Source organism: Herpailurus yagouaroundi, unplaced genomic scaffold (assembly GCF_014898765.1).
Source record: "Herpailurus yagouaroundi ecotype Mexico unplaced genomic scaffold, PumYag 161, whole genome shotgun sequence".
Lineage (NCBI taxonomy): Eukaryota > Metazoa > Chordata > Mammalia > Carnivora > Felidae > Herpailurus > Herpailurus yagouaroundi.
The window spans coordinates 20,066,935-20,092,829 of record NW_024412402.1 but is presented as its reverse complement, the minus strand read 5'-3'; the positions used below and the strand labels follow the sequence as shown (position 1 = coordinate 20,092,829).

At 46.6% G+C, this 25,895-nt stretch overlaps 1 protein-coding gene and 1 long non-coding RNA gene across 7 annotated transcripts in view; one reads left to right on the top strand and one right to left on the bottom strand.

Moving 5' to 3' along the window:
• The first annotated feature begins 381 nt into the window (after positions 1 to 381).
• LOC121035632 (uncharacterized) lies at positions 382 to 8,379 on the top strand. Of its 2 annotated transcripts, XR_005793000.1 has the most exons (4): positions 382 to 554; positions 739 to 878; positions 2,687 to 2,781; positions 8,339 to 8,379. It is a non-coding gene; the product is annotated as an uncharacterized LOC121035632 (long non-coding RNA). The 2 variants fall into 2 exon arrangements; XR_005792999.1 differs by lacking the exon at positions 8,339 to 8,379 and having other exon boundaries at positions 2,687 to 6,072.
• Positions 8,380 to 14,207: 5,828 nt separating this feature from the next.
• FLI1 (Fli-1 proto-oncogene, ETS transcription factor) overlaps positions 14,208 to 25,895 on the bottom strand; it is a 131,073-nt gene continuing 119,385 nt past the window's right edge. For all 5 annotated transcript variants that reach the window (XM_040483512.1, XM_040483513.1, XM_040483516.1 and 2 more), the window contains 4 exons: positions 21,386 to 21,451; positions 19,647 to 19,706; positions 17,470 to 17,517; positions 14,208 to 16,209 (listed from right to left, as the gene is read on the bottom strand). In XM_040483512.1, the coding sequence (XP_040339446.1) occupies positions 15,680 to 16,209; positions 17,470 to 17,517; positions 19,647 to 19,706; positions 21,386 to 21,451 (704 nt within the window). In that variant the 3' untranslated portion in view covers positions 14,208 to 15,679. The remainder of the gene's footprint in view (positions 16,210 to 17,469; positions 17,518 to 19,646; positions 19,707 to 21,385; positions 21,452 to 25,895) is intronic.

Genomic DNA, 25,895 nt, shown 5'->3' with positions numbered 1-25,895 from the left:
CACTAAGCTGTCTTTTTCTTGCAAATCTGGGGACAGCTTTGCTCATGACTGAGCCTGCTGACATATTTCTACCTTGATAAGGTAATTCCTGCTCCCAGGTCTTACCTCAACCTGATCCTACGATGGGAGGTCCCTATAATTAGCTGGCCCTCACTAGTCATGGCTTCGGGTCACCAGTGTTTCTTTTCAGAAGTGACTTCTCAGGGGAAAGCTGAAGAACACAAGGCATAATGAGGCACCTACCGATGTCTCTCCATGCCCTGAGTTCCCTTCTGGAATGGAAAGTCACGCTAACTCCACAGGGGCTGGCCTGTGGCATACTGCTTTATGCCACGTTGGACTTAATGGCAGCTCTTGCTATGATCTGGGGAAGGAAGGAAATTGGTGCCAAAGAGGGACAGAGGCAGGGATGTTGTGTCTTGAAATTCTACTTGACAACACTTAGTACACTGCCGGCAGAGAGACCGCGGCAAAGCAGCCACCAGGAATGTCTTCTAGAAGCAAGAGGACGCTGGGTTAGGGAGGAACCTGTTACCTGCAGGGAGAAGCACCAGGTCTGTAATGAGGGGACTTCAGAGCTGTGGGATTCCTTTCCGATCCCTCTCCTGCCTCAGTTGGCCAGGCGGGCCCTAGGCTCTCCTGCTGTCTGATCTCGACAGGAATGGCTTACTGTATCTATCTCTGATTTCCTTCCGGTCTCTCTACTTTCTGACCCCAGCTTTTCCATCTGCCTTCCAGAATCGCTCTGAGTTAGGCCCTTCCTGCTTCCTAGGCTCCGGTGTCTTTTTCCGCCTCCAGCCCTCCACCCTTGACGTTGGACAACCGCCTCTGGCCGCCGGGTGCGAGTGGAAGGCTCCCCAGAGCCTCTTCAAGGCGTGGTAATGGCCCGGCACTCTCGGTCTCCCTAAACTGATGGAGAGGCCAGACCCTCCCCACTTCTCGCCGGGGAATGGCCGCTGGCTCCTGAGAAGCTGGGTTGGGGATCTGGGGAGGCAAGAGAAGATTCCTCAGACCTGGGGAAGGGGGTGGGAACGCACGCCCGCTGGGGCGCCCCCGAGAGGCTGTCCGCGCTCACCCAGGACAGGAGGCAGGGACCCAGTCTGCAGATAGAACGAGAGAGAGGGGACCTCACTAGGGATTAAAGTTCAGGCTTCCTCCTGAACTGACCCCCAATCTCACCCCGAATTACTGTCGTCTTCTCCAGAAAGTGACTCTCCCGCCGCCAGGTCACGTGGGCCCCGGCCTGGGGAGGGGAGCCTGGCAGGGGCCCCCCCCCCCCCCGTGGCTGCCCCCACCTCGGCCTCCCCCCCCCCGCTCCCCCCCTCCCCCGCCCTGGCTCCGCCCCGCCCCCCACCCCGTCTCCCGCAGCGCGCCCCCCCACCCGGGTCCCCACCCCCGGCTGCGCCCTCCCCGGGTGCGGGCGGCCGGCGTACCGCGGGGCTGAGCCCGAGCCGGCTCCGGCTGTCTGCGCGCAGCGCTCCAAGGCAGCGGGGTGAATGGACGGCATCCAGCCCGGCCGGCAACTTGAAAATAAAAATAAAACAGAGAGAAAGAAATAAATAATAAGGAGCGCGCCAGAAAGCCAAAGAAAATACGATCGCCAGGCCCGAGCGGGCTGCGAGCCTGCAGCCGGCCCTCGGCCGCGGGCCTCTGGCACTGGAGGCGGCGGGGCCTTTGTGCTCCCCCGGCCACCCCCTGCGCGTTTCTGTCCTAATTGAAGAAACACAATCCCCGGGCTGCGCAGCGACGCGCCCCGCGGCCGCCGGAGGCCAGAAGGGGCCGCTGGCTGCTGGCGCGGCCGCCAGAACACCCCCGCCCCGCAACAGGGACCGGCTTGTTCTTTGTGCCGGCAAATATTTATTTTGGTTCAAGTGGACGCCTTTCCACAAAGACCACCTGGTTGTAATCAATAACACCTATTTTCAGATAATCTGCCGCTCTCTAGGCAGAGCCCACGGCACTCACCCAAACAGAGACCTTTTCAAAGGACATTTTAAATGGACTGGATTCAGAGGGCTGGAGGAGGGACCCGGGCTGGGGGGGGGGGGGGGGTTGGTGAAGGGCGGAGGGGAGGGGAGCCCACGGACCTGGGTGGTCAGGCCGGAGCTGGGCCCAGGCGCTGCCAGGTGGCCCTCTCCCCTGGGACCCTGATGGGGGTTGGGGAGAGCTTCCAGGAATGTTTCTCCAAACAAATGAAAACCTTTCTCTGGTGGGCCAAACGTTGCTGTAGACGTAGACTTCTAGAAACTCTGACAGTAGCTTCCTCTTCCATCCTGAAGAGCATCTATTTGTCAGATCAGGACTTGGGCTGGGAGCAGCACCAAGGGCACTCCGGCTGGCCAGCCTCCGAGGAGCACCTTGCTTGTAGAGTTAGCATCAAACTAAGAGCGTCTCACAGGACAACGGTTTGTGCAAGAATGTGTGCTGATCACCTCCTTGGGGCTGGCTGGCATGTGCGAGGTGTGGATGCAGCCTGGAAGGAGGTGGAAAAAACGTACATGGAACGTACATTCCACTGGGGAGAGACAGACGGTAAACCCGTCAATAGGTAACATACTCAGAGAGAGAGAGGCGTATTACAGGAACAAAGAGATATGTGAAGACGCTTTGAAAACTGTAGATTGCTTTGTGTTTCAGTTCAGAGGTGGAAACATCTCTCTGGGCTGCTTTGTCTCCTCTGCGGCAGGTGTCAAGGAGGTGAGTCCATGCAGGCGGAAAACCCCAAAAGAGTCGGAAGGTGCTGCTGGCCCCATGACATTTCAGGTGGAAACGCAGGCCTGGGTAAGACCACCTACTAACGTAATTTCAGAGCCTCAGAATCCTTCATCTCGGATGGGGCTCAGTAACACCCACCTGGATGGGTTGCTGTAAGGATTAGATGAAAACTGATAGCCTGCTTCACTCCATGTTACTTCCTTCCTCCCCAAAATGCCATGTTTTAGTCAAGGTCCAGCAGTGATGCAGTATCCTGGTGTAAAATGCCATTTTTAGACTTTACATAAGATAATTTCAGATTTCTAGGTGAAGCATGGAAACCAAGTAAGTCCTGGAAGCTGAAACTGGGGATTGCTTTCACGGGAGGTGCTGGGCTGGGTCCTTCTGCGCTCAATGTCATCTTGACTCTGGCAGTAGGATTGGCCCAGCCAGTTGGTCTGGGTGCCTGCCGAGCCCACAGCCTGACTCAGGGAAGAGCCAGGCTTGCTCTGCAACATGGGACTCTCCTGGCCACCACTGTTGGGCCCTGACCCAAGGACAGCTAAGCCATGAGCTCCAAGTAAACCTTGAGGTGCTCAGAGTGAGGTGACTAGTTAGCTTAGCAAGTAAATAACTCAGCGGGCCTCCTCTCAAATATTTCAATGGGAATATGGAGAGATCGAGGCATGACATAGTGGACGGCCACAAGGGAAGATGTGAAGCAGGTCTCTTAGTCATGGGAACTTAGGAGCACGTTCTCTTGAACTCCCTAGGCTCTAGCAGCTTTCTCGTTCCAGGGCTCCATGAGGCTATCTGTCCATTTTTGCCAGATGTCCGTCTTCCTCATTGCCATGGGTGTTTTAGAGTAAATTCCCAGTACTTGAAGAAACCAGAGTGAGTGCCTGTCCCTTACAACTCAAAGGCCCACCTTTTATTAGGCCTGTCTAAATAATGTAAGGCTGTTCTCTAACCATAAGCAGCCAGGGTGGGGAGACGCGTATAATGGGCACAATATAAAACCGTTCAGAAGAGTTGTCCTTTATCAGTTAGTAAGGGCCTCCCTGCTGTCAGAGGATCTGCTGTAAAATCTCAAGAAATAACTTCTCATATCCCAACACTGTTTTCTCTGTCCTTGGAGACGGTCGGGAAGAGGGGACAAGACTGATTTACTTAGTCCTTTGTGCTGGTGGGCCCTGGCTGGGGCTGAATTTATGTCACTGCTCTTCATCAAGAATGTGGCTTTCTCCCTCTGATGAGATGTCCCTCAGCATTGATTGTTAGCTCGGAGCTTGCTGAGAGATTAAACTTGGGCTCAGACAACCCGGTGGGGGTCGATGGCCCAGGAAAGATTATGATAAGGCAGGGGTGAGGGACAGGAAGGAGGGTGGTGTGCTGGAATTTAGGATAATTGAATTTGCTGTGCAGCCAGCAGTTATGACCTGGGTCATCCGCTGGATCTTGGGTCGTAAATCCACTAAGACCAGGAAATTCCAGGGTTAGGCCAATCTTTCCATTTTTTCTCAGAGACTAAGATGGTTGAGGATTTAGAGAGGAATGGTTTTCACCTTCTAAAGAAGCTGTGACTCTGAGCAAACTAATATTTTTGCATTACGATACTTAAACGTGTATTTCAGAAACCAAGTATCAGTCCCTCTGTTTTTTTGTCAAGTTTCTCCCAGGAAAACCAGCAGGACCTCCTATTTATGGACAATTGTCTATCTGCTCTGATTACCCAAAGTGCTGGAGGTGGAGTGGGCTCCCTCCAGGGGCCTACTGCTTGTGAATTATGAGACCCTGTTTTGACTCCAATTTTCTCTCCATTGCCTTTTGGGCATTTGCTAAGGCAAAGCTGTGGGACCATTTGTAATTAACCCACAGCAAACTGAACAGCTGATCTCCTGAAATCTAGATATTTCTTGCAAAGTCAGAGTTGACCTAAGCCACACTGTATGCAAGTAATTTTTATGGTGTCTCCAGAATTTTCTGGAAATGCTACAGATACTCCAGGATATTCCTCTTGGAATGAACCAAATTTCCCATAGGTGAGGTGCTTGAATCCTCTGGGTGAATGCAGGTGTCCTAAGAATGAAGGGCAGCTTAGGGGATGACTGTGTCTTTGGCCACACAGGTTATTGTGGGGATGGAAATCCTCACTTTCCTCTGCAACCCTCTCTTCACTTCCATCTGACCAAAATCTTCAAGGGTTGGCTTTGAGCACAACCACCAAGTCTAGGATTTGTTGCTGGATTGAAGCCACTTAGAAATTTGGATCAATGGGAGTTTTGTGTGTTGGATTCTGATAAGATGATCACTGAAGTTCATTAAATATTCAGCATGGAAAGAAGACTGAGAGCCATCTTTGACAGGTTTTAGCTACAATCCAAATTCAATTTGCTTTTCAGAATCAGTGGCAAGTTCCTATTTCTTCCCTATAGACTACGTCCCTTGGGAGAGACAGCTTGAATTCTTCACATAACGGTCTCAGGCGGATATCTTATGCGTTTTGGTTTCCAAGTAGTCAAATATTCTATTATGATTTTTTTAAGACAAAACTTTGAGTTATTCAGAAAAAAACTAGGTAAGTGGAGGTTCCTAAAAAAGACAAGGACCGAGCAAAGGGAAAGGAAGTTGTCAGGAAAAGCTGGGGTATCTGGAAAGTATTGCTAAAGTATGTGTGGTACTTGATTAAATATTTCTGAAAGCCAGAGCCTAGAGGCAGTACAAGAATCATTGGGAAAGAAATACTGCATATTCTGGGGAAACCAATCAGTACCAAACACTGGCTTGGTAAAAAATGCCAGCAAATTATAATAGTGCTCTGGTCTTATACTTTAACTGTATCTCTCACATGTTTATTTTCTCTGTGTGTCTCTGGAGTTAACCATAAAGACGCGGGATAGACACCTTACCCTGCCTCTCAGACCTGCTGGGCAGCTGGGCCCTGGACATGTTCTGCCCAGCAGGTGCAGTTTGACAAACAACAGGCATGTATCAGACCCTTCCATAAAGCCACGCACTTGCTAAGTCCTAGGAATTAAAAAGAAAACATTGGACACAGCTCCTGCCCTTCATGTCCTTATAGTCTAATGGAGGACACAGGCCTTCAAATACAAACAGATCTGGATCTGAGCACCGATTGATAATCAAAAGTAATTAAAAAGTTGATGCCATTCTTAACCCCAGCCTCCTCAAAAAACACTTGTGGCATATCCGAGAGTATTGTTTTTCCACACTGGCCAGACATATCCTTCCCCATCTCCTTCCACTCTCTCCCCTGGATACCCAGCTCAAGATTATTTGTTTCATTTGGGAGTGCCTGGGTGGCTCAGTTGGTTAAGTGTCAGACTTCCACTCAGGTCATGATCTCACGGTTTGTGGGTTCGAACCCTGTGTTGGGCTCTGTGCTGAGAGCTCAGAGCCTGGATCCTGCTACAGATTCTGGGTTTCCCTCTCTCTCTGCCCCTCCTCTGCTTGTGCTCTGTCTCTGTCTGTCTCTCAAAAATGAATAAATGTTAAAAAAAAATTTTTTTTAAGATTGTTTTATTTTATGCCCATCCCCAACCAGCTCCTAGCTCCTTGGTCTCTCTGGTTAACTCCTATATCTTTCTTTCCTTTCTCTTGTTGTACTCTAGATTCTTCATCTCAAAAGGTGTAGGTGTGTGTGTGTGTGTGTGAGAGAGAGAGAGAGAGAGAGGGAGTACAGAGACAAGCAGAAACCACATTAGTGAGATTTGTAGTCCCTTGTCCTCACCCATGGCCCAAACATACATACGTTCAGCAAGATTTGTGCAGTTTTAAATGTATATTTCCAGATCTTCCCTTTATCTGCTTCTCTACTTTTCACCTTTCCCTTTCCCTTCTTTCCCATTCATTTCTTTTCTCTCCTGAAGTATTTATTCTTGAAGCCATACAGGGAGCAGAATGAGGTAAGTATCAGAGTGCAGTGTTATCAGGGCCTGCCCTGGGGGACAAGGGCTCTCGTGTGGCATGTCCCAGAGTGCAGTGCTAGTGTCCAGGTGGAGCAAAGACCGTACCCATGGGGGACAGGGGTGCGGCCTGTCATGAGTCAGGGCTTGAGCAGATGGAGGAGGGTGTCCCTGCAGAGGGGTGGCCTGGCTTGGGGTGTCAGAGCTTGGACAGGATGAGGAGGACATCATCTGGAAGCATGGCCTGGTATGGGGTAAGGAAGGAGTCCATGTAGTGAGGTGGCCAGGGTGGGAACTGAGAGCCAGAGCAGGGAAAGGAATGTCACATGGGGGTGGGGGTGCAGCAGAGATAGGAGACAGTTGCACTCAGGAGGACTGATAAGTAAATGCCTAAATTATACTAAATGGAAGCCATGTTTCTCAATGTCAAATAAGGGAATTACAATATGGGAAGGGAAAAACTAGGGTGAACCCTGTGGTGTTAGATTGGAAATGGACGCATCTGAGTAAATGTCAGGTTTTCAATATAGATGGAGAGATAAAGAAATAACTATGGACATCAATGTCTAATCATATCTGATGGTTAATTTTAAGTGTCAGCTTGACTGGGCTGAGCGTTGCCCAGAGAGCTGGCAACACATTATTTCTGGGTGTGTCTGCGAGGGTGTTTCCGGGAGAGATTGGCATTTGAAACTGCAGGCCAAGTAAAGATCTCCCTCACCAATGTGGGTGGGTGTCATTCAGTCTGTTAAAGGCCAATCGGTTGGGTAGAGCAAAAAGGAGGAGGAAGGGTAAATTCTCTTTCTCTGCTTGAGCCAAGACATCCACCTTCTTCTGCCCTCAGACACTGGCATGCCTGGTTCTCAGGTTTTTGGAGTCAGACTGGGAGTTTTACCATTGCCCCGACCCCTCACCCCATTCTCTGGCCTTTGGATTCGCTTGGATTGAATTACATCACTGGCTTTCCAGGTTCCTCGGCTTGCAGATAGCACGTTGTGGGACACTTGGTCCTGACGATTGCATGAACTAACTCTTATAATAAATCCCTTCTTATATATATCTCTCTCTATGCAACCTATTGATTCTGTTTCTCTGGAGAATCCTAACACAGCATATGTATACATGTAGATATCTCTGTGCGTGCGCGCGTGCGTGTGTGTGTGTGTGTGTGTGTGTATGATGTATGTGTGTGTATGTACATATGCTACCTAACTCTGTCCCCTGGAAAGGCCTAGGAGCAGTGACCCTGCAATAGCAGTGAGCACACCTAGTACTCAGATTTTGGGCTCTAAATATCATTTTCCATTAAAAAGAACCAGTGATCCTTGGAGAAACAACTGATTTGGGGGCTAGGCTAGGGAGCCCCAAATACGTTGTTGGAAAAACAAAGAAGTGCTCAAAGATTGGTGGGAACATATCAAAGAGCACAGATGCCAATTTTAATGGCATCCCACTGGGGCAAGATCATCATTAGACTAAACAATGATAAGAACACATATCTAGTGGATAGAATTAGAAACCATGAGTCTCTAGAGACATAAATAAATGAATACATTGAAATTTGAAGGTGAATGAGATATTTACATGATTTCAAAGTACCTACCCACAAAACACAATACTTGTTGATTAGATAGGGGAAAAATACAGTGGACAAGCTTGGAAGACACTACCTTTTTTTTTTAAATTTTTTTTTTAATGTTTATTTATTTTTGAGACAGAGAGAGACAGAGTGTGAACAGGGGAGGGGCAGAGAGAGAGGGAGACACAGAATCTGAAACAGGCTCCAGGCTCCGAGCTGTCAGCACAGAGCCCGACACGGGGCTCGAACTCACGTACCGTGAGATCATGACCTGAGCCGAAGTCGGACGCTTAACCGACCAAGCCACCCAGGCGCCCCAGGAAGACACTACCTTAATCAAATCACCAAAACGAACTTGATCAATAAAAGGATAAGTTGAAAGTGTGTGCCATCCATAAAGTGCATGGAGAAGGTAGCATCCCTCTGTGATACTGCTGTTGTAGATGCCTAGCCTAACTCTAATAATGAGGAGATACCAGACAGCTCCAAATGGAAGGCCATTCTGCAAAATAACTGGTCTGTAATATTCAACATTGTCAAAGTTCTAAAAGTCAAGGAAAGGCTCGGGAATGTTGCAGACTAAAGATGTGGGACAATAGGGCCCTGGATGGATCAGTAGGGCCCCAGGGTTATGAGATCAAGTCCCTCATCATGCTCCTTGCTCAGTGGAGAGACTGCCTAAGATTCTCTCCTTCTGCCCCTCTCCCCTGTCGCTACTCTCTTCCCTCTTTCTTAAAAAAAATTAAAAAAAAATTAAAGATATGGGACAACTAAATACAACTGGGATTATGAACAGAATTCTTTTGCTGCAAAAGGCAATAGTAGGACAATTAGCAAAGAGTGAATGGTGCCCAAGATATGGACAGAAATCTGTCCGTATTTATTCCCCTCTTGAATACATCCCTTGTGCAGCTTCCAACGGCCAACCTTTCTGAAGGTATAAAATGGGCTTCTAGTTCTTACAGTGACTGTTCCTAAATAAAGGTGCTACTATCTGAAGGAAAAATAAATCTGTCTATGTTAATTTTCTGATTTTCACAATCACACTGGATTACGTAGGAGAACGTTGTTTGTAGGAAATACACTCTGCAGCATTTGCGTGTGATGGAGCCATCAGGCTGGCAACTTATTCTCAAGTGCTTCAAAAAAAATGTTCATTGTAAACTCAACTTTTCTGTAAGTTTGTGACTGTTTCAAGCTTTTAGAGTTTTTTAAATTAAAATAGTATATTCATGATATACAAAGGAATTGGAGAGTGTGATTCGACTCTTATTTTCTGATATCTGAGAACGACGACAGACAGCTACTTACCAAGACAATACCTCGCGTTTCCATAGTTCTTTTCAACATGCGGAACATTTTTACTTACAGTGTCTTACTTGACTCCCATGACAACGTTGTACGGTTATGACGATAATCTTCATTTTACAGATGGGAAAATCAGGCTCAGATGTAGTATGTCATAATTAGGATAGTGGAAACGACCGGCTTCATACCCAGGTCTCTCTGATGCCATCCCTGTTTTTTTAATCTTTTATTTTTTATTTGAGAGAGAGAAAGAGAGAGAGTACGAGAGGGGCAGAGGGAGAGGGAATGAGAGAGAGAGAGAGAGAGAGAGAGAGAGAGAATCCCAAGCAGGCTACATGCTCAGTGCAGAGCCCAACTGAGGGCTCAATCCCATGACCCTGGGATCATGAGCTGAGCCCAAATCAAGAGCCAGATGCTCAACCGACTGAGCTGCCCGGGCGCCCCTCCTTATCCTGTATGTATTCTCTTAGCGTATGGTCTGCAAACAATCTGGAGCCAAGCTTACTAGGCATAAAATCCTAGCTCCCAGCCTCTACCTCTTAGCCGATTTAAAAACCCAACCCTTCTGACAAAGGGCATTTTTAGCATTCTTTCATAACAGTCTCATTTTATTTGCAGCTTCCTGCAGCTGGCAGCATGCTCTACAGACTTCAGGTATAGGCAGAGCCAGCGAAGGGCAGACTCCCAAGTCGGGCACGGGCGAGGGCTGGGGATGGGGAAGACACAATGGCTCTCTGGAAAATCCAGTTTACTCCCACTTTTCATTCATGTGGAAAATGCCTTCTTGACCGCAAAACAAAATCTACCCTGCACTCAACTCCTCGAACAAAGTGCTCACCGGTTACTGAGGATTTAATAGAAGTTCTCGGAAGAGCCTAGCACATACTAGCAGATAGCAGTGATTTTAGATATACTTCCTGTACAGTATTTAATAAAGGGTTTTCCACATGTGTCATCTCGTACCTCACAGGAACTCATCACGGAGACATTACTCAGCTCCTCGGTTCAGAGGTGCAGCTGCGTCGCCTTGGAAAGGTCAGAATTTGAACCCAGGACCTCTGGCATTACATCCTTGCTCATTTATCTACCTAAATTGCCTCTCTCCTCCCACTAAGAAAACACATGAGGTAACTAACTCAGTTAAAATCCAAAAGGTTAGTTTAGCAATTGTAGGTAAGTGAGTGGTCTCACTGGAAACTTTTTCTGTTTTCCCTTAGAGCTTTTAAGCAAAGTGTAAATTGACTATGTGCTTAGGAATTTACCAGCTCAGACAGACTGAAACAATTAGACAGGAGGCCAAGTGAGAGTGAGAGAGGGAGACAGACCCCAGGCACGTGAGCAGTGAGCCGACATTCCTTTCAAAAGCTTCCCTCCATATCCTTTTGCAATTGGCTGAAGCCCTAGAGGTTTGACTGGCTAAACCACTTCCTCTCAGAAGTGTCCGTCAACCCCCAGGGGAGCCTGGGATTTGTAGTCCTGACGTCAGCTGACCTTTCATAATCCTTCAGCTGGACTCCCGGCTGAAGGAGTACAGTGTCAATTTCAGTAGCTTTCTATATGATGAGGTATCCAGTGTGTTTTTTGCAAGACACAAAGCTCGTCCTGGATAAGAGTTGAAGCCTCTGTTTACTCACCAGAGCCCAGTCCCCTGGTCCCCCTCATTCTAGTTATTTATTACCTCCCTTCTCTCCCCCATTGACACGAAGCACCGTTTCACTGCCTCCTCCCGAGGGCATGCTGGACACAAGCCCAGCATCACAGCTGATGTAGAGGAACCTCCAGGAGGCAGATCCCCAGCTAGGTGTGGGATCAGGGCTGGATAGCAGAAGAACCATGCCAAAGGGTTGCTGCCCCAAATGGTACCTTCTCGATAGGTTTTAAGGTAATATATTTGCATGATGGTTGTTGACTCGATAGGTATTTGAGGAAGTGGACCGTGACACCAAGTCCACAGACCACCTACAGAAAACACTGCATTTTATTTTATTTTTCTTCGCTTTCTATTCCCTCCCCAAACATTGCCTTGGCTTGGCAGCACCTTGGCTTAGGATACACAGATCTTCCTTTCCACCCTGGTGTTCTGGAACCTCCGGATCTCTTTTGGTCTAACCTATACCCTATCTGAGGGCCCACATTTTAGCATTACCCACGGACTAAATAAACACAGTCAACTGCATGCAGATATTACTGGTGAAATTTTAAAAATGGTCATCTTAGGTGTTATTAAATCTTTAGTGGTCATCGACCACTAAAAATGTAGCAAAACAACAGATGTCGAATTTATATCTTCCTTTGTGTGGGAGTCAACAATACGTTTCGACAGTAGGAAAAAAATGACCTCCTGTTCAAAAGAGTGTTGATTGGCATGCCAAACCTTGGGAAAGAATAATTTCCATTAGAACCACTCACGGGTTTACCACGCTTCTGTATGCCTGGCTTGCACTGTTTATTAGACTGAACGAACTTCATGACATAGTTATAGATAGTTGAGTGGGGAAAATACTGAGCGAGCAGCCAGGATGGCAAAGAGACAGTATGTCCTTTGCCACTGGTCAGGTCAGCTGGATGCTCTTGAGAAAGCTAGCAAACCCTAAATCTAGGCATTACAGGGGACTGAATGCCAGCCTTCACACCACACAGATGATTGTGAGGAGAAAACGGTGCCCTGGTCCCGTCAGGGAGGCACCAACTCCCTAAATGTGGGAACATTGTGGGGAGCAAATTCAAGAGGCAAGGTTTGGCCAAAGTTCTGAGACTGTAGAGGTGATGGACATAGGCCAGTGCTTGAATAGGGCACATAAAGAAAATCTCTTAAAAAGGTGAACTCCTGATGGTCTAAGCATCCCGTTTTCCCCAGAGCAGCAAGAAATACTTGCCTCTATTTTCCCTAATGATTACTTTGCAAAACTGATGGAAAATTGCTTGGCTGAGGTGGAGATTTGCAAAAGAATCCAGCTAAACTGCTCTTTTTTTTTTTCTTAACTTTTATTATTTATTTTTGAGAGAGAGGAGAGAGAGAGAGAGAGGGAGACAGAGCATGAGCGGGGAGGGGCAGAGAGTGAGGGAGACACAGAATCTGAAGCAGGCTCCAGGCTCCATGCTGTCAGCACAGAGCCCGACTCAGGGCTCGAACTCTCAAACCATGAGATCATGACCTGAGCCAAAGTTGGATGCTTAATCGACTGAGCCACCCAGAAGCCCCAAGTTCGAGTATTCTTACACATACCTGGCCTTTATCATTTCTCTTTTTATGCTTGGATCACTAACACCAAGTTTTTATTTTCTCCTTTCTTAGAAGTCACTAGAAAACCCATACATACATACTCGTTCCTCTAACGACTACCTTTCTTGTTGAGTGTTGACAGCAAGAGATATGCAATACAAAGAAAATAGGAAGAAAACATTAGAATTTCAGTTTTAATTTATTTTTATATTGCTCTTGAAAAAAATCCTGTTTTGTCTTTGTTTTGTAATATAAATAATAATAATGTGACGGTATGTACGATTCATAAATCAATGTTCATATATTGAGAATATTTGCTTAACATTTTTTTTTTTGTACTGGTAGAGTGCAATTAAAAAAAATTGGAAAGAAAACTTGGAGACCAATGTTCTGGGACACATCTCCTTTCATTTAGGTAGACACGTTGTCTAGAAGGTACTCAGTGTTAGCCAGGGAAGATTACATAGATACCGATGAGTCTCCTTTCCCATACCATCAAGGATTTTCCAGGCCTCATTTGTTTTCGTTCTAAAATAGAAGAAATGAAAACTAGCTGCCTAACACTGAAGCAGTTTGAAGCAAGTTTTTTCCTTGAAAAGAAAAAAGACCCTAACAATATGCTTGGGTCATAAGACCCTGTCATGGGACCGGAGGAAGCTGGGCCATCTTATTTGTTAGACTATCAGGAGGATGGCCACTTGGGTTTGAGGCGCTCAGTAGAGGCAACAGACTGAAGTTAGCTTCGTTCTGGTTCTTGGACACAGATCATCCGTGGCCATGGCTTTCATCTTCTAAATCCCTTTTAGGCTGGAGAAAGATTTAAATGACATTTAAAAAATTTTCCGCAAATGTCATCAATAATGTGAAGGTTAATTTAGCTATCGACTTGACTGGGGCCACTGGGTGCCCAGGTTAAACATTATTTCTGAGTTTCTATGTGCAAGTGTTTCTGGCTGAGATTGGGCTTTCTATCCGTGGACTCAGTGAAGTAGATGGCCTTGCCCAATGCTGGAGGACTTCATCCCATCCATTGAGGGTGTGAATAGAGCAAAAGGCACAGGAAGGAGGAATTCACTCCTTTGTGTCCTGCCTGCGTGCCTGCCTGAGGTGGGACATTTTCCCTGCCCGTGGACTGGGATTTATACCATCGCCTTCCCTGGTTCTTAGGCCTTCAGACTCAGATTAGAGCACATGGCTGGCTTCCCTGCGTCTCCAGCTTGCACAGCAGGTCATCGGACCCGTTGGCCTTCATAATTTTGTGAGCCAGGTCCTCATAGTAAATCTCCACAAATACCGTATATCGTATCATCCCTGTGCCTCTGAAGAACCCTAATACAAACAACAATAAAAAAACCACATCGATTTTGTGCTTCCCGCTGCACACGTGAAAAAGTCTTTCGGGTGCAAGAGGTCCACAGAAAAGTTACCCTGGGCAAACCCTTTGACCTAATGAGGGGTAAATAAGAAACCAGTGTCCTTAGTTCTGAGAGAAGGCACAATTTATTTAGTCAAATTATTTTACAACATAGTCTTCATTGACAGTTGTCAGCTTAACACTTAATATAGTCTTAAAAAAGTCAATGATTACTTGCAAAATTATATATATTTTAATATCTAAAAAATATATTGCATATATAAGGCAGGAACATCCCTTGTATCCACAAGGGAAAGTTTGTTTGTTGTTTTCGAAGTTGTGATTATTGCATTATGGCTATTTACACACATCGCCAAAGCATTAAAGATTTAAATGGATTGCTTTAACCTGCTTGTGCGCACGTGTTAAAGACGGCACAGTGCTTCTCTTCCTAGTAAAGTCAGTGACTTAAACGTCCTGGTTGCTTTTTAGCAATAGTCACATTATGCTTTTTTCAAACCAGCTATAAAAACGTACAAACAGCCCAAATGTACAGATTGACAAAAGATGTACAAATTACATTTAAAAAAATAACAACGACCGATTTGATAGTAAAATTGTATTTGTGACCGAGGTCAACTCGTTTATTTATTCTTTTTACTTTTTTAATTATTTATTTTTAATACTGTGAGATATAGGAAAATAACTCTGCATAATTTATACAGTAAGTTGCCTTCTGATTGGTTGACCCTGGACTGGTGGTCTGACAAACGCACAGCGCTTGCGAATCTGTTTGTGTCTAGAAATCCCTAAGACTTTTCAAAGTTCTGGGACCCACTGTCATTACTTAAAAAAACTATTTAATTCTCTGTCTTTCAGGAATGTCTGCATTTGCATTAACATTTCTTAGATCATATCTTGAGTATTTCTAGAGAGGATGGTCGGCCTAGTGCATGTCGACCACTGGGAGAAATTTTGCAATGCCCATGGCTTCTTAAATACGACACACATGTTCTTTCTTTTAAATTCCAGTTGGGTGAAAACTTCACTGGCCTTCACAACCAATGTTCCAGTTGCCATCCACTGAATTAGGTCCTGCTAAAATACGATTATAAGCTTCCTGCCTCTAGTTTCACTTAGTCTCAAACCAGAGCGTAACTGGTTAAGTCCATGATTCTTTATCATACTGAACCCTACAAGGTCCATGATGAGACCCGTGTATTGATAAGAAACTGCTTTGGTCATAAAAATACAAAGAGAAGGTACAGTTTCTTTCCTAGAACCATGATACAACCATTCCAGTAATCTAAATATTCAACTCAGAAGATGGTAGGAGATTGAGAATCCAAACTGGTGTACTGGCCCAGAAAACGATCCATCTTTGTGTTCAAGGTAGAGGAAGCAAAAGTTACCAACATTTAAAAAAAAAAAAAAAAAAAGGATTGTCTTTTTAAAGAACAAAGGTTCTATCCAACAAGAAAGAACATCCAGTTTTGTTTTCTCTTCAAGGCCACGTATGTCCTTTGGAGTCCAAAGTATCGCAGGAGGTGTGAGGAATGGGGGCTTCGGGTAGAAGGCCACCGATGATTAAGCTTCTAGTAGTAGCTGCCTAAGTGTGAGGGCACGTGGGTGTTAGGATGGCGGGGGACATTGGGGTTGGGGTAAATGCCACCCGTGGGGGAGGTCCAGTATTGGGACGCTGCTCCAAAGAAGCTGGAGGAAGTGACAGGCATGGAGGACGGGTGGGGAGGGACAAAGTTCACCTTCTGTTGATGGGCGTGGTAGGAAGGCATATAGGAGATATCAGAAGGGTACTTGTACATGGACGACTCGGTCGGATGCGGCTGCAGAGCCTGGGCGATGCCGTGGAAGTCAAATTTGTAGGCATACCTTTTGCCATGCACTTTGGTCATAATGTTTTTATCATAGTAGTATCTGAGGGCCCGGCTCAGCTTGTCATAATTCATGTTGGGCTTGCTTTTCCGCTCCCCCCAGCGCCTGGCCACCTCATCGGGGTCCGTCATTTTGAATTCCCCGTTGGTCCCCTCCCAGGTGATACAGCTGGCGTTGGCACTGTCGGAGAGTAGCTCGAGGAGGAATTGCCACAGCTGGATCTGCCCGCTTCCTGCAGGCAGTGAGGCAGACGGGAGAAAACAGAGGATCTCAGCCTGGGAAAGCCAGAAGCTCAAGTCCCTAAATGCAAGGATCCTCTCGCCCTTCATAAGAAACTCTTAATTTCCTTTTACATGCAGAATCTACTGATTCTGGCAGCCCCTGTTTTCATTGTTGACTTGCTTTTCTGTTTGTCACTGAGGCTGCCTTCATAAGCAAGATTAGACCTTAAGATAGTGTGCCCCAAGGCACACTGGGAAAACTCCCTGTGGGTAATGAGGTGCTGGCTTCCTTAGAACTAGCTGTATGATTTGGGGCAAGCCACAAAAAAATCTGGGGCAAGATTTTTGAATCTCTTCTTCTCACCTCTGTCTACTGGATGAAGTCCCCCCAAGTATTCCTGTCAGTGTGAAAGGGAGTCGGGGCCAGGAGACCGCTGCCAGAGTCACAGGCAGAAGGTGAGGCCCAGGCGTCAGGCTGAAGGGACCTGGAGTGTTCCTCAGCAGAGCCCTAGTGCTTGGCTCCCAGGTCCAAGTCTTACAGAGAAGAGCTGGGGCAGAGAGAAAACTAAGGCGAGAGGGAGCTGGGTGGCTCCTGCCTCCTATCCCAAAACAGGAAGGGCCAGGCACTAAAGAATGGGCCTGCAGAAACTGGTGACAGGAGTCCCCCGGGATGGGAAGGTGCGGGCTTTATTACTGTAAAGTTGCCAGTTAGCTCACATACTTGGTGATCTTGGTTTGGAACTCATTTGAGAGCTATTCTTAATAACGAACTCTTAAAATACATTGTCAGAGTCATTTTATCTACAACTTTTCGGGGACACACCTCTTTCATAAGGCTGGATAACTGCGACACTTTCTGAAGTCAAGAATAATACGCCTTTGGAACATCTATTTACTTGTGACTTCTGGGAGGACCATAACTGAGAACTCACTGGAATTGCTCGTCTTTCTTCCCCACCCTGCCTTCTTTCCCTACAAAAATTTCTACCTGTGCCATTTATTACTAATCTCAACCTCCATGCATATATGCATGCTAATATATTTGTTTTTCCGAACTAGCCTCAGCTAACGGACATAACTAATAACAACCTAATAACAACACCCAACCTCTCACTTGTACCCTCGAGAAGCAGATGTTGACCATTTCAAAGGAAGGAGTGCAAGTAACTTCCTACTCAGGTGTCTGAACGTAGGACAGAGGTCTCTGTGTGACCTCACAAAGCTATGGAACTTTCTGGAAAGAAAAACCTCCCAGGCCAAAGTAAACTCACCGGGGTTGGCTAGGCGACTGCTGGTCGGGCCCAGGATCTGATATGGATCTGAGGAAGCAAAAAAGGAAATTAGCTTCACTGTTATTAAAAATATAAAAACAACAGCATTAATAATAAGAATACCCCCGGGGTTTATACTTTTATTTCAGTATCATAGAAAAAACTGATTTCAGAAAACTTTACTACTTTTATATGCAGGCCTCAAAGGTCTGGGGCATAGTTATACTTTTCATCCCCATAATTACAGAAACATAGGATACCCGCAGTATCTTTTTTTTTTTTTTTTCATATTTGGTGTCTAACATTTGTCATTACTGGCAACAGAATCATGAAACCATATGGAAAGAAGCTGGCTAATACTCAGTCCTAATGAATAAGGTAAAGGATGGCTCGTTAAATGGGTTTAAAGAAAGGTCTAATGATTCTTAGTCTTTTAAGAGCTCTCTACACACGTCTGTTTTTGTGATGTAGCATTAAAAACACGTGCCTGGAAATCAGGCAGCCCGGATTCTAGCCCCAGCTGTGCTGCCGACTAACTGATTCACTGGACAGTCTCCGGGTATTGGTTTTCTCATGTGCAAAATGAAAGCGTTGTGCTACTTGACTCCTTCGTTCCCTTCTAGTACCAGATTTGACAAGACTGGCCAGAGTTTGTATTTGAGCTATAAAATGATTATTCTTTCTATCTCAGTGTATGTAAAACTTACATGATTATTTAATTCTAAAAAGAACCTTTGTGATTCTGGTTATGTGAGGTTGGTCTTCCTTTTTTTCAAGGGAGAAAATGGTATATAGCTGGATCATAACTTGGCCAAGCTGTCAAATGTTTGGTACAATTTTGCTCTTTTTGCAAATTGTAATTGCAATTTTAAGAAAATCAACATGATCTTTAGGTTTCTGCTTACAATCATGAATTAACTTGAAGAGTCTTCAAAGCTACCTCGTCTACCCTCTTGCATCCACATATATGTGTCGTAGGTACACAGTATGACAACCAAAATATTTTTGGCAGGTAATGTCTAATTTTTTTTTTTTTAACATTTATTTATTTTTGAGACAGAGAGAGACAGAGCATGAATGGGGGAGGGTCAGAGAGAGGGAGACACAGAATCCGAAACAGGCTCCAGGCTCTAAGCTGTAAGCACAGAGCCTGACGCGGGGCTCGAACTCACGGACCGTGAGATCATGACCTGAGCCGAAGTCGGCCGCTTAACCGACTGAGCCACCCAGGCGCCCCTGTCTAATTTTTTTATTGTTGAGAATTCTTTAAATCCACTGTGTCAAATCCTGTTTGGTTTGTATTTCAGAGTCAGCAGGCTCTTTCTTAACCTTCCTGATGAAATGTAGGTTAATTCTCTATTGCTCTGCCTTTGGTAGAGATAGGAAACAATATTTATCTGTCCCGAAGCAAGTGACTTGTTCAGAACTTACTCTCAGCTGTGTCACACAGAGAAGACACAGAGGTTTGGGAGTGGACACAACAGCTATCTTCAGATATAGGAAGGCCCTTCCTACAGAACAGGGGGAAGGCTTTCCAGAGAGCAAACTAGAAAGCTTGATGGCAGTTAGAAGGAGGGCGACTTTGGCTCAAATAGTGGAAAGGAGCCTACCGAAACAGTGAACTCGTTACTTATATAAATATTCAAGTAGAGGTGAGGTAATCAAAAGACAAATGTAATAGAAGGATGTTATAGACCTAATTTCATTCCAAGAGTCTCCCAAGTCCTTGGTTTTAGAAGTTCCCCTGCCTAATTTGTTAAGCTGACCCATTACGGGATGGGGTCATTTCAGAAGACAAGTTGTGTGAAATCTCAAAGGTTTGCACAGCAGCTTGGGAGTCTGAGGCTACAGCTCTAGTTGTCTCATAAACCAGCTGGGTGGTTTTTGGCAAATTACTTGACCTCTCTGGGCCTCAGTTTCTTTATTTTACAACATGAGGCGTTGGATCTTTTAATCTTTACATTTGTTCTATCTCCCATAGTCAATGAGTGTTTACCTGTTCTAGGGCCTGCTACTTGTAATTCACAGAGCGATTACAGGGAGTCAAATACAGACCCTCTCGGAAAGAGAAAACCGAAGACACACACTGTCTATTGTCTCAGCCCTCCTCAGTTGACCACACAGAACCAATGGTTGGATAAGGAGCAAAGGAGAGATTACCGATCACGGACAGGTACCTGGTTGGGGCCTTTGTTCAGTATTCTTACTCATTGCTTGTGCTCCTGCAAGTGGGGGGCCTGCGGCAGGGAGAGAAATACGGTAAGTGGGGTCACTCTCTGTGAGGGAAGAGGAACGTCTTGTTAAATGCCCTCCACAAGGAACATGAATGTGTTTTGTCATTCATTTGTTCATCCCCTCACTCTTTACTCACTCATTCATTTTAGTTTATAAATATTTATCTGGAATCTACTGGTGCTGGCAGTATTCTTGGGGCTAGAGATTCAGCAATGAACCGGCAGTTCTGGTAGAACTTACCAGAACTTACCATTTTAACGGAGAGACAATGGTAAACAACAATAAACATACAGCACAGCATGTCTAATGGTGTTGCCACTGTGAACTGCATTTTTAAAGAGAAAACTTAGAGGTCCTTAATGGGACAGTGGCGTATGCGCGAGCGTCACCGGCGGGTCGTGCTTCCATGTTTCGTGAGCTCCCCTCACGGAACCTCTCACATACAGCCTTTCCACTGCCGCCATAGCTTCTCCATCTGAGCTGCTTCTTGCACAGCTTCTGGCTTACTCTGTCTCTTTCCTCACTACTCCCCTTATTCCCACTGGTCCATCATATGATATTTAGCTGGCTCAATCTTCCGAAACCATTTCACTCCACCACTGAGATGCCTTGGTGAGTCTTCACCGACTAAAGAATGAAGGTCTACCGTCATACTACCCTTTGTGCCCCTTCCTTACCTTTCCAGAACGCTTCCCTTTGTGCATCCTAAACTCCAGGAACCTGGAGTCCTCACTGACTCCCAGACACGTCAACCTTGCCATCTTTCCCTGGCCCCCATCTCTCCAAGGAGGGTCTGTCTTCCCCATCTCTGCAGGTTCAAATCCTGCCCCTCTTTTGAGAGCCAACTCAAGTGGTTCCAGGCCCACAGTCCTTCTCTGATATCACCCAGATGGAAAGAACTGTGTGTGTGTGCAACCCCTCTCCCAGCCTGACAGATTGGCCTGGGTCTGGTTCATCTTTGTGGACCCGAGAGTGCCAAGTCTTGGGCCGAGAATAAACAAACAATGAATTGTTTGAAAGGACAATTGCATTGAAAGGAATCCTGGCTATTGCTTGGGCATCAGTTGGTCATCCTAACCCCTTCCTGAAAGAAGTCTCTTCACCACTGATTCATATGCTTGACCCTTCGCTTCCTACAGGTAGCAAGGTGGACCCCTTCTGGTTAGGAGTTTATAGTCATTTTTTATCCCTACTCCCTTAATGGGAGATTTTTTGGGTCAGACTTGAGCACAGATTGATGTGTCAGAGCCCTGCCATCTCCTCCTAAGACTACCCTCCACCTCAGCCACTCATGACACCAGGACAGGGATGTTGGTACGATTAAGTTCCAACACTCAGAGGAGGAAAGTCACGAAGGGCCATTATGACGTAAGTGACTGGGTCCAAATCCAGGGACCTTGCATTCATACAGAACCCAGTCCTGAGAAGGCTTCGTGCTTCAAAAATTCTGAAACCAAATGCAATGCAACAAAACAGAAGGGTCTGAATGAAAATCCCATACCGTCTTGCAAGGAGCAGATATCACCAGCAGGCCTTAAATCGGCAGTTCATTTGGATGTCCTCCCCCAAAGCAGGACAACAAATGTTCACCCCATCCTGCTCTATCTCATGGTCCTGTTCTCCACCCCCCTGTTTGTAGAAAAAATGTTTTCCTCCAAATAGTAGCGTGACATTTACTTACTTTTGTTGAGGCCAGAATTCATGTTATTGCCCCATCCTCCTCTCCTGACTGAGTCGTAAGAAGGGTCTGGTGAAAAACAACAGGGAGAGGTATGTCAGCATCTCCTGCTTTGCAGAAAGGTAACACGAGGATTCTCTTGTAGCGATCAGGAGAAATTCAATTTAATCAGCAATGCCTTCGTCAGCCTGACTAAGTTCCGGAAGTGTACTCCTCCTCGGGGTATGGGTGGGAAGGAACATGAATACTGACTGAAAGCTGAAGGAACAGGAAAAATCCTGAATGCGAAGTCAGAGGATTGGTTCCAGTTCTGTCCCTGCCGCCACTTGTTGTGGGACCTTGAATGAATCATTAGGCTTCCCCAAGCTTCAACCTTCTCTAACATGGACAGACAGGAACATGTACACGATTTATCTACCTTAAGGAGTTGGGGTAATGTTGGGAACTGCAGGTCTGTGTTCCCCCTCCCCCACCGGCCCCCATATTCATGTGTGGATATCTCATCTCCTATGTGATGTGGTGACACTAGGAGGTGCAGGTTTGGGGGGTAATTGGGTCATGAGGCTGGAGCGCTCAGGAGTGGGGTCAGCGCCCTTATAAGAAGAGGCCGTAGAGCTGGCTTGTTTTCCTCTGGCTACGTGAGGATGAGAGAAGTCAACGGTCTCAAATCCAGAAGAAAACTCTCACCAGAACCCCGCCCTGCTGGCACCTTAATCTTGGACTTGAGCCTCTAGACACATGGTAAATAAATACCTATGATTTATAAGCCGCTCAGTCTACGGGACTTTGTTGCGGTGGCCTGAACGGAGGCAGGTGATAATCAAACGAGATAACGTATGTGAGGTAGCTTATAAATCTTTGTACACATATAAATTAATACAAGTTTAGAAAGAAAAAACTTGTCTACAGTTGTATAACAAGGTCCTTTAAGCAGCTCTGAAGAGATGGGCCATGGCCAATGCCCTCCACAAGGGCCCATGGTGTTCCTAAAGGCTGATTCTAGCTCCTGACATCAGCACGCTGATGCCAGTGGCGATGGCTCAGGGGTGTCAGCACATTACAGACTCTCCATGCTTTTCCAACAGTAGTGGAGAAGCCTGGGCCCGATGACCACAGAGAAGGGGAGGAGGCCAGAGGTATGGCTGAAAAGGGGGCAGGACCAAGAAATGAGGACATGGAGAAATGCTTCCCGCCTGGAAGGGCCTAAAACCTTGCTCCCAGGTTGCCCTGGGGAGCATTCCATTGAGCCGGAACCTTTTGTGGTCCTCACCACTTTCCCCAAAGAGTCCACAGGCCTCCATAACCATGTTCAGACCTTGCATAACTAACTGGCTGGAAGCTTCTTCTCTTCCTTTCTCAATGAGGGGATCCCCATTGCGATATTGAACAGGAACAGCAGAAGACCTTAAGGATTCAGAATTATGACTTTCAAAGTCTTTCCATGAACAACAACAAAAAACCCCATAAAAGCCACCCGAACAAATGAAGCAAAACTTCATCAAACAACAGCCTGGCAGGGGTGAGACCCAAACCATCCTCCTCCACCCCTTCGGAGCCTCTTGAACAAATTAAAATAAGAACCGAGAAGATGGATGGGCTCAGTCGACTGCTTGTTCTCATCGGTCGTGGCTAAGAAGAACCAAAAGACAAGGACCGGTTCCTTGTGGCAAAACCCACGCGTGGATGCACATTCTGCCTGGCTCTGGCAGAGCCAGCCCAGTTTTTAAATTCCCATCTGTAGCAGCTGGTATGAAAAGCAAAACAGAAAGTGAGAAAGATGGGGATGGGGATAAAGGACAGAGAAGGGGACAAAAGAGAGACAAAGCTCAACCTGCTGAAGTCGTCTGTTTTTATTTTTATTTGGCAGCCCCCCCACCCCTGCCACCCCACAATTCCTCCTGACAACGGATTCTTCCTCTTGCCTAAAAACAAAACAAAGCAAAACCAAACCAAAATCCCAACTTGTTTACAAGCCTGGAATGAGGTGGGGGCGCTCATGAGCGTTTTCTGGGATGTCTTGCAGGTGCCCACAGAGCGTGTGCAGTGCCGGGAAGCAGAAGGAAAGGAGAGATTCTTCAAGATTTCTCTTTGGGGGTGGGGGCGGGGGTGGGGGGCAGAGACCAAATGCTGGTCAGGCCTCCAGCAACTTACAGCTGACTCTGGAACAACACTTGGACTACACAGGTCCACTTATACATGGATCGTTTCTGGTATCGTACTATACACGTATTCCCTCTTTCTTGCGGTTTCCTTAATATTTTCTTTTCTCTAGCTTACTTTATTGTAAGAATACAGCATATAATAGACATAACGTACAAACCATGTGTTAAGTGACTGTTTCATGCGAATGGTAAGGCTTCTGGTCAACAGTAGACTATTCACAGTTAAGCTTTTGAACAGTCGGAAGTTAGACACTGGTTTCGGACAGTGCGGAGCCCTCGTGTTGTTCAAGGGACAGTCGTAACTGGGAGTCTGTCCTGCATTGTATTCCGTGCGTGGCCAGAGCCTGGAAGTGAAGTAATATGGAACAAGTTCCCCATCCCTGCATATTGAAATAGGAGGAGACGAGTAAGATTGTGGGGAAATACAGGCCACGTGTCAAAGGAGTGGTGGCGATATCAGGGTCCACTGGCGGTTAAGGAGGGAGAGGTGAGTGTAACTGGGGCCGTCTGACTTGAGTGAGACCTCTCTGGGGAGAAGAGGGAGCCGTCACCATGTTCAAGGCCGTGGTGACAGCAGCCAGCCAAGTGAGATTGTGGGCGTGTGGCACCACCATGAAAAAGGGTGTGGTGGAGAATGGAGCTTGTGGGGAGGTGTGGGATGGATGGGAGCACCTGGGGAAGGAGATGATTCTCATAGGAACAGAACAGAAAGTGGGATTGAAAGTGACAAGTTCACGCAAAAAGAAAAAAAAAAAATCAGTAAGTTCCAGGAACTGGTGTGTGTCATCCACAGTTCTGACTCGACTTATGATTTACTGCACTGATAAGATCTCTGTCTCAAAGTTTACTTCTTGTTTTCTTCGTCAATCATTATTCTACTGAAGGCTTCCACCCTATCTGAAAGCCATGTTATATCCATTCCGAAGACCCGATTATGGCCACAGCTATAATTACCATCGACTTATCAACTTTGCCTCCTGTTCTTTTACGGCACCTCCAGGAACACAGCAAGCACACAAAGGCTACAGAATGCACGGGTGAGTTCCCGCTAACCACCCGAGGGTGGGTGATGGCTGGATTCTTCTCTAACTCCAAGTGCCCAATCCCGGTGTGAAGCCGATGCTTTGTCAGAAAAGTGTTTGGTAACCCCATCTTTCCTGCAATGCCTCAGGGGCTGTGGAGGGCTGCTGTGGGGTGCAATTCTCCCACTGCCCCACCGCAGGGGGAAAGCCTGGCTGCAAAGACTTTCGGAGACCTAACCAACCCCGGAAAGGAAGTGACAGAAACAGAGAGGCTGCCAGCAATCAGCCTGTGCATTTAACACAGCAATAAATAGCAAGAGGCATCAGCCACCAGCTGGTGTCTTTAGCCAATGGTCTCAACTGTCCCAGAGCAGAGTGTGAAATCAGGGCAACGCGGACCACGAGGCCCCTCCCTTTTGCTTTTTCATTCCTATCTCCTGGCCTGGAAAGTCCTCCCACTGGCACCTGCGTCCACAAAGGACCCCCTGGGCCCGTTTACTGAGGAGTTTCACAAATGTACGCTTTGGGCACGGGGGTTCGTGGGGACAGCTGCTACATGTAACATTGAAATGAAAACCAGTGTTTTTGGAGTAAGTCCTATTGTAAAGACAAAGCATGATGCCGGAGAAGACCCAGGCCCTGAACCAAGGTCCGGCACTCTGCCTTAGAGTGCTGAAGAACCAGGTGGCCTTGTGGATTAAATGAGATATCCAGGTAAACGCTTAGCACAGTGAGAGCTTGGAGACAGCCTCGGTACATGTTGGCAAGTAATATCATTATTGGCATCATTAGCATACGCCTAAAAAACGTTTAGCCCCAGAGACATGTTCTCTAGCCCTACCCGATACCCATTAACTTCTCCCCTCCCCCACCCCCTTACTCGGTTCTTATTTTTTCCACTTATCGCCTAATTTAATCACTCACTCATATTTGTGGTTTCTGGTCTGCATCTCCTACCCGAACGTCAGGCCCACAGGGGTGGCAATCTTTCTTCTGTTCCCTGATGTAACCGAGCACCTAGACCAGCGTCCCGCACAGAGCAAGCGCACAGTGATTCTTTGAATGAATGAATAAATAAGGCCAATATTTTGTCCTTGCCAAAGATACGCGCTTCCTCTTACTGTTTGCTATTTCACTAGCTGAAGAGAATTCAAGGCCCCTACGCTGACTTTCCTTAGGTGGTTCGAGTCTGGGTGACGAAGCGTATAGGCACCTGAGCCCTGTGTGCCCTCGGGGCATAAAGGACAACAGTGCACGTACTACAAGGCATAGGCCGAAACCTTGTCCCCACAGGGAAGTCAAGGAGCGGACACCATACATCTACATGCC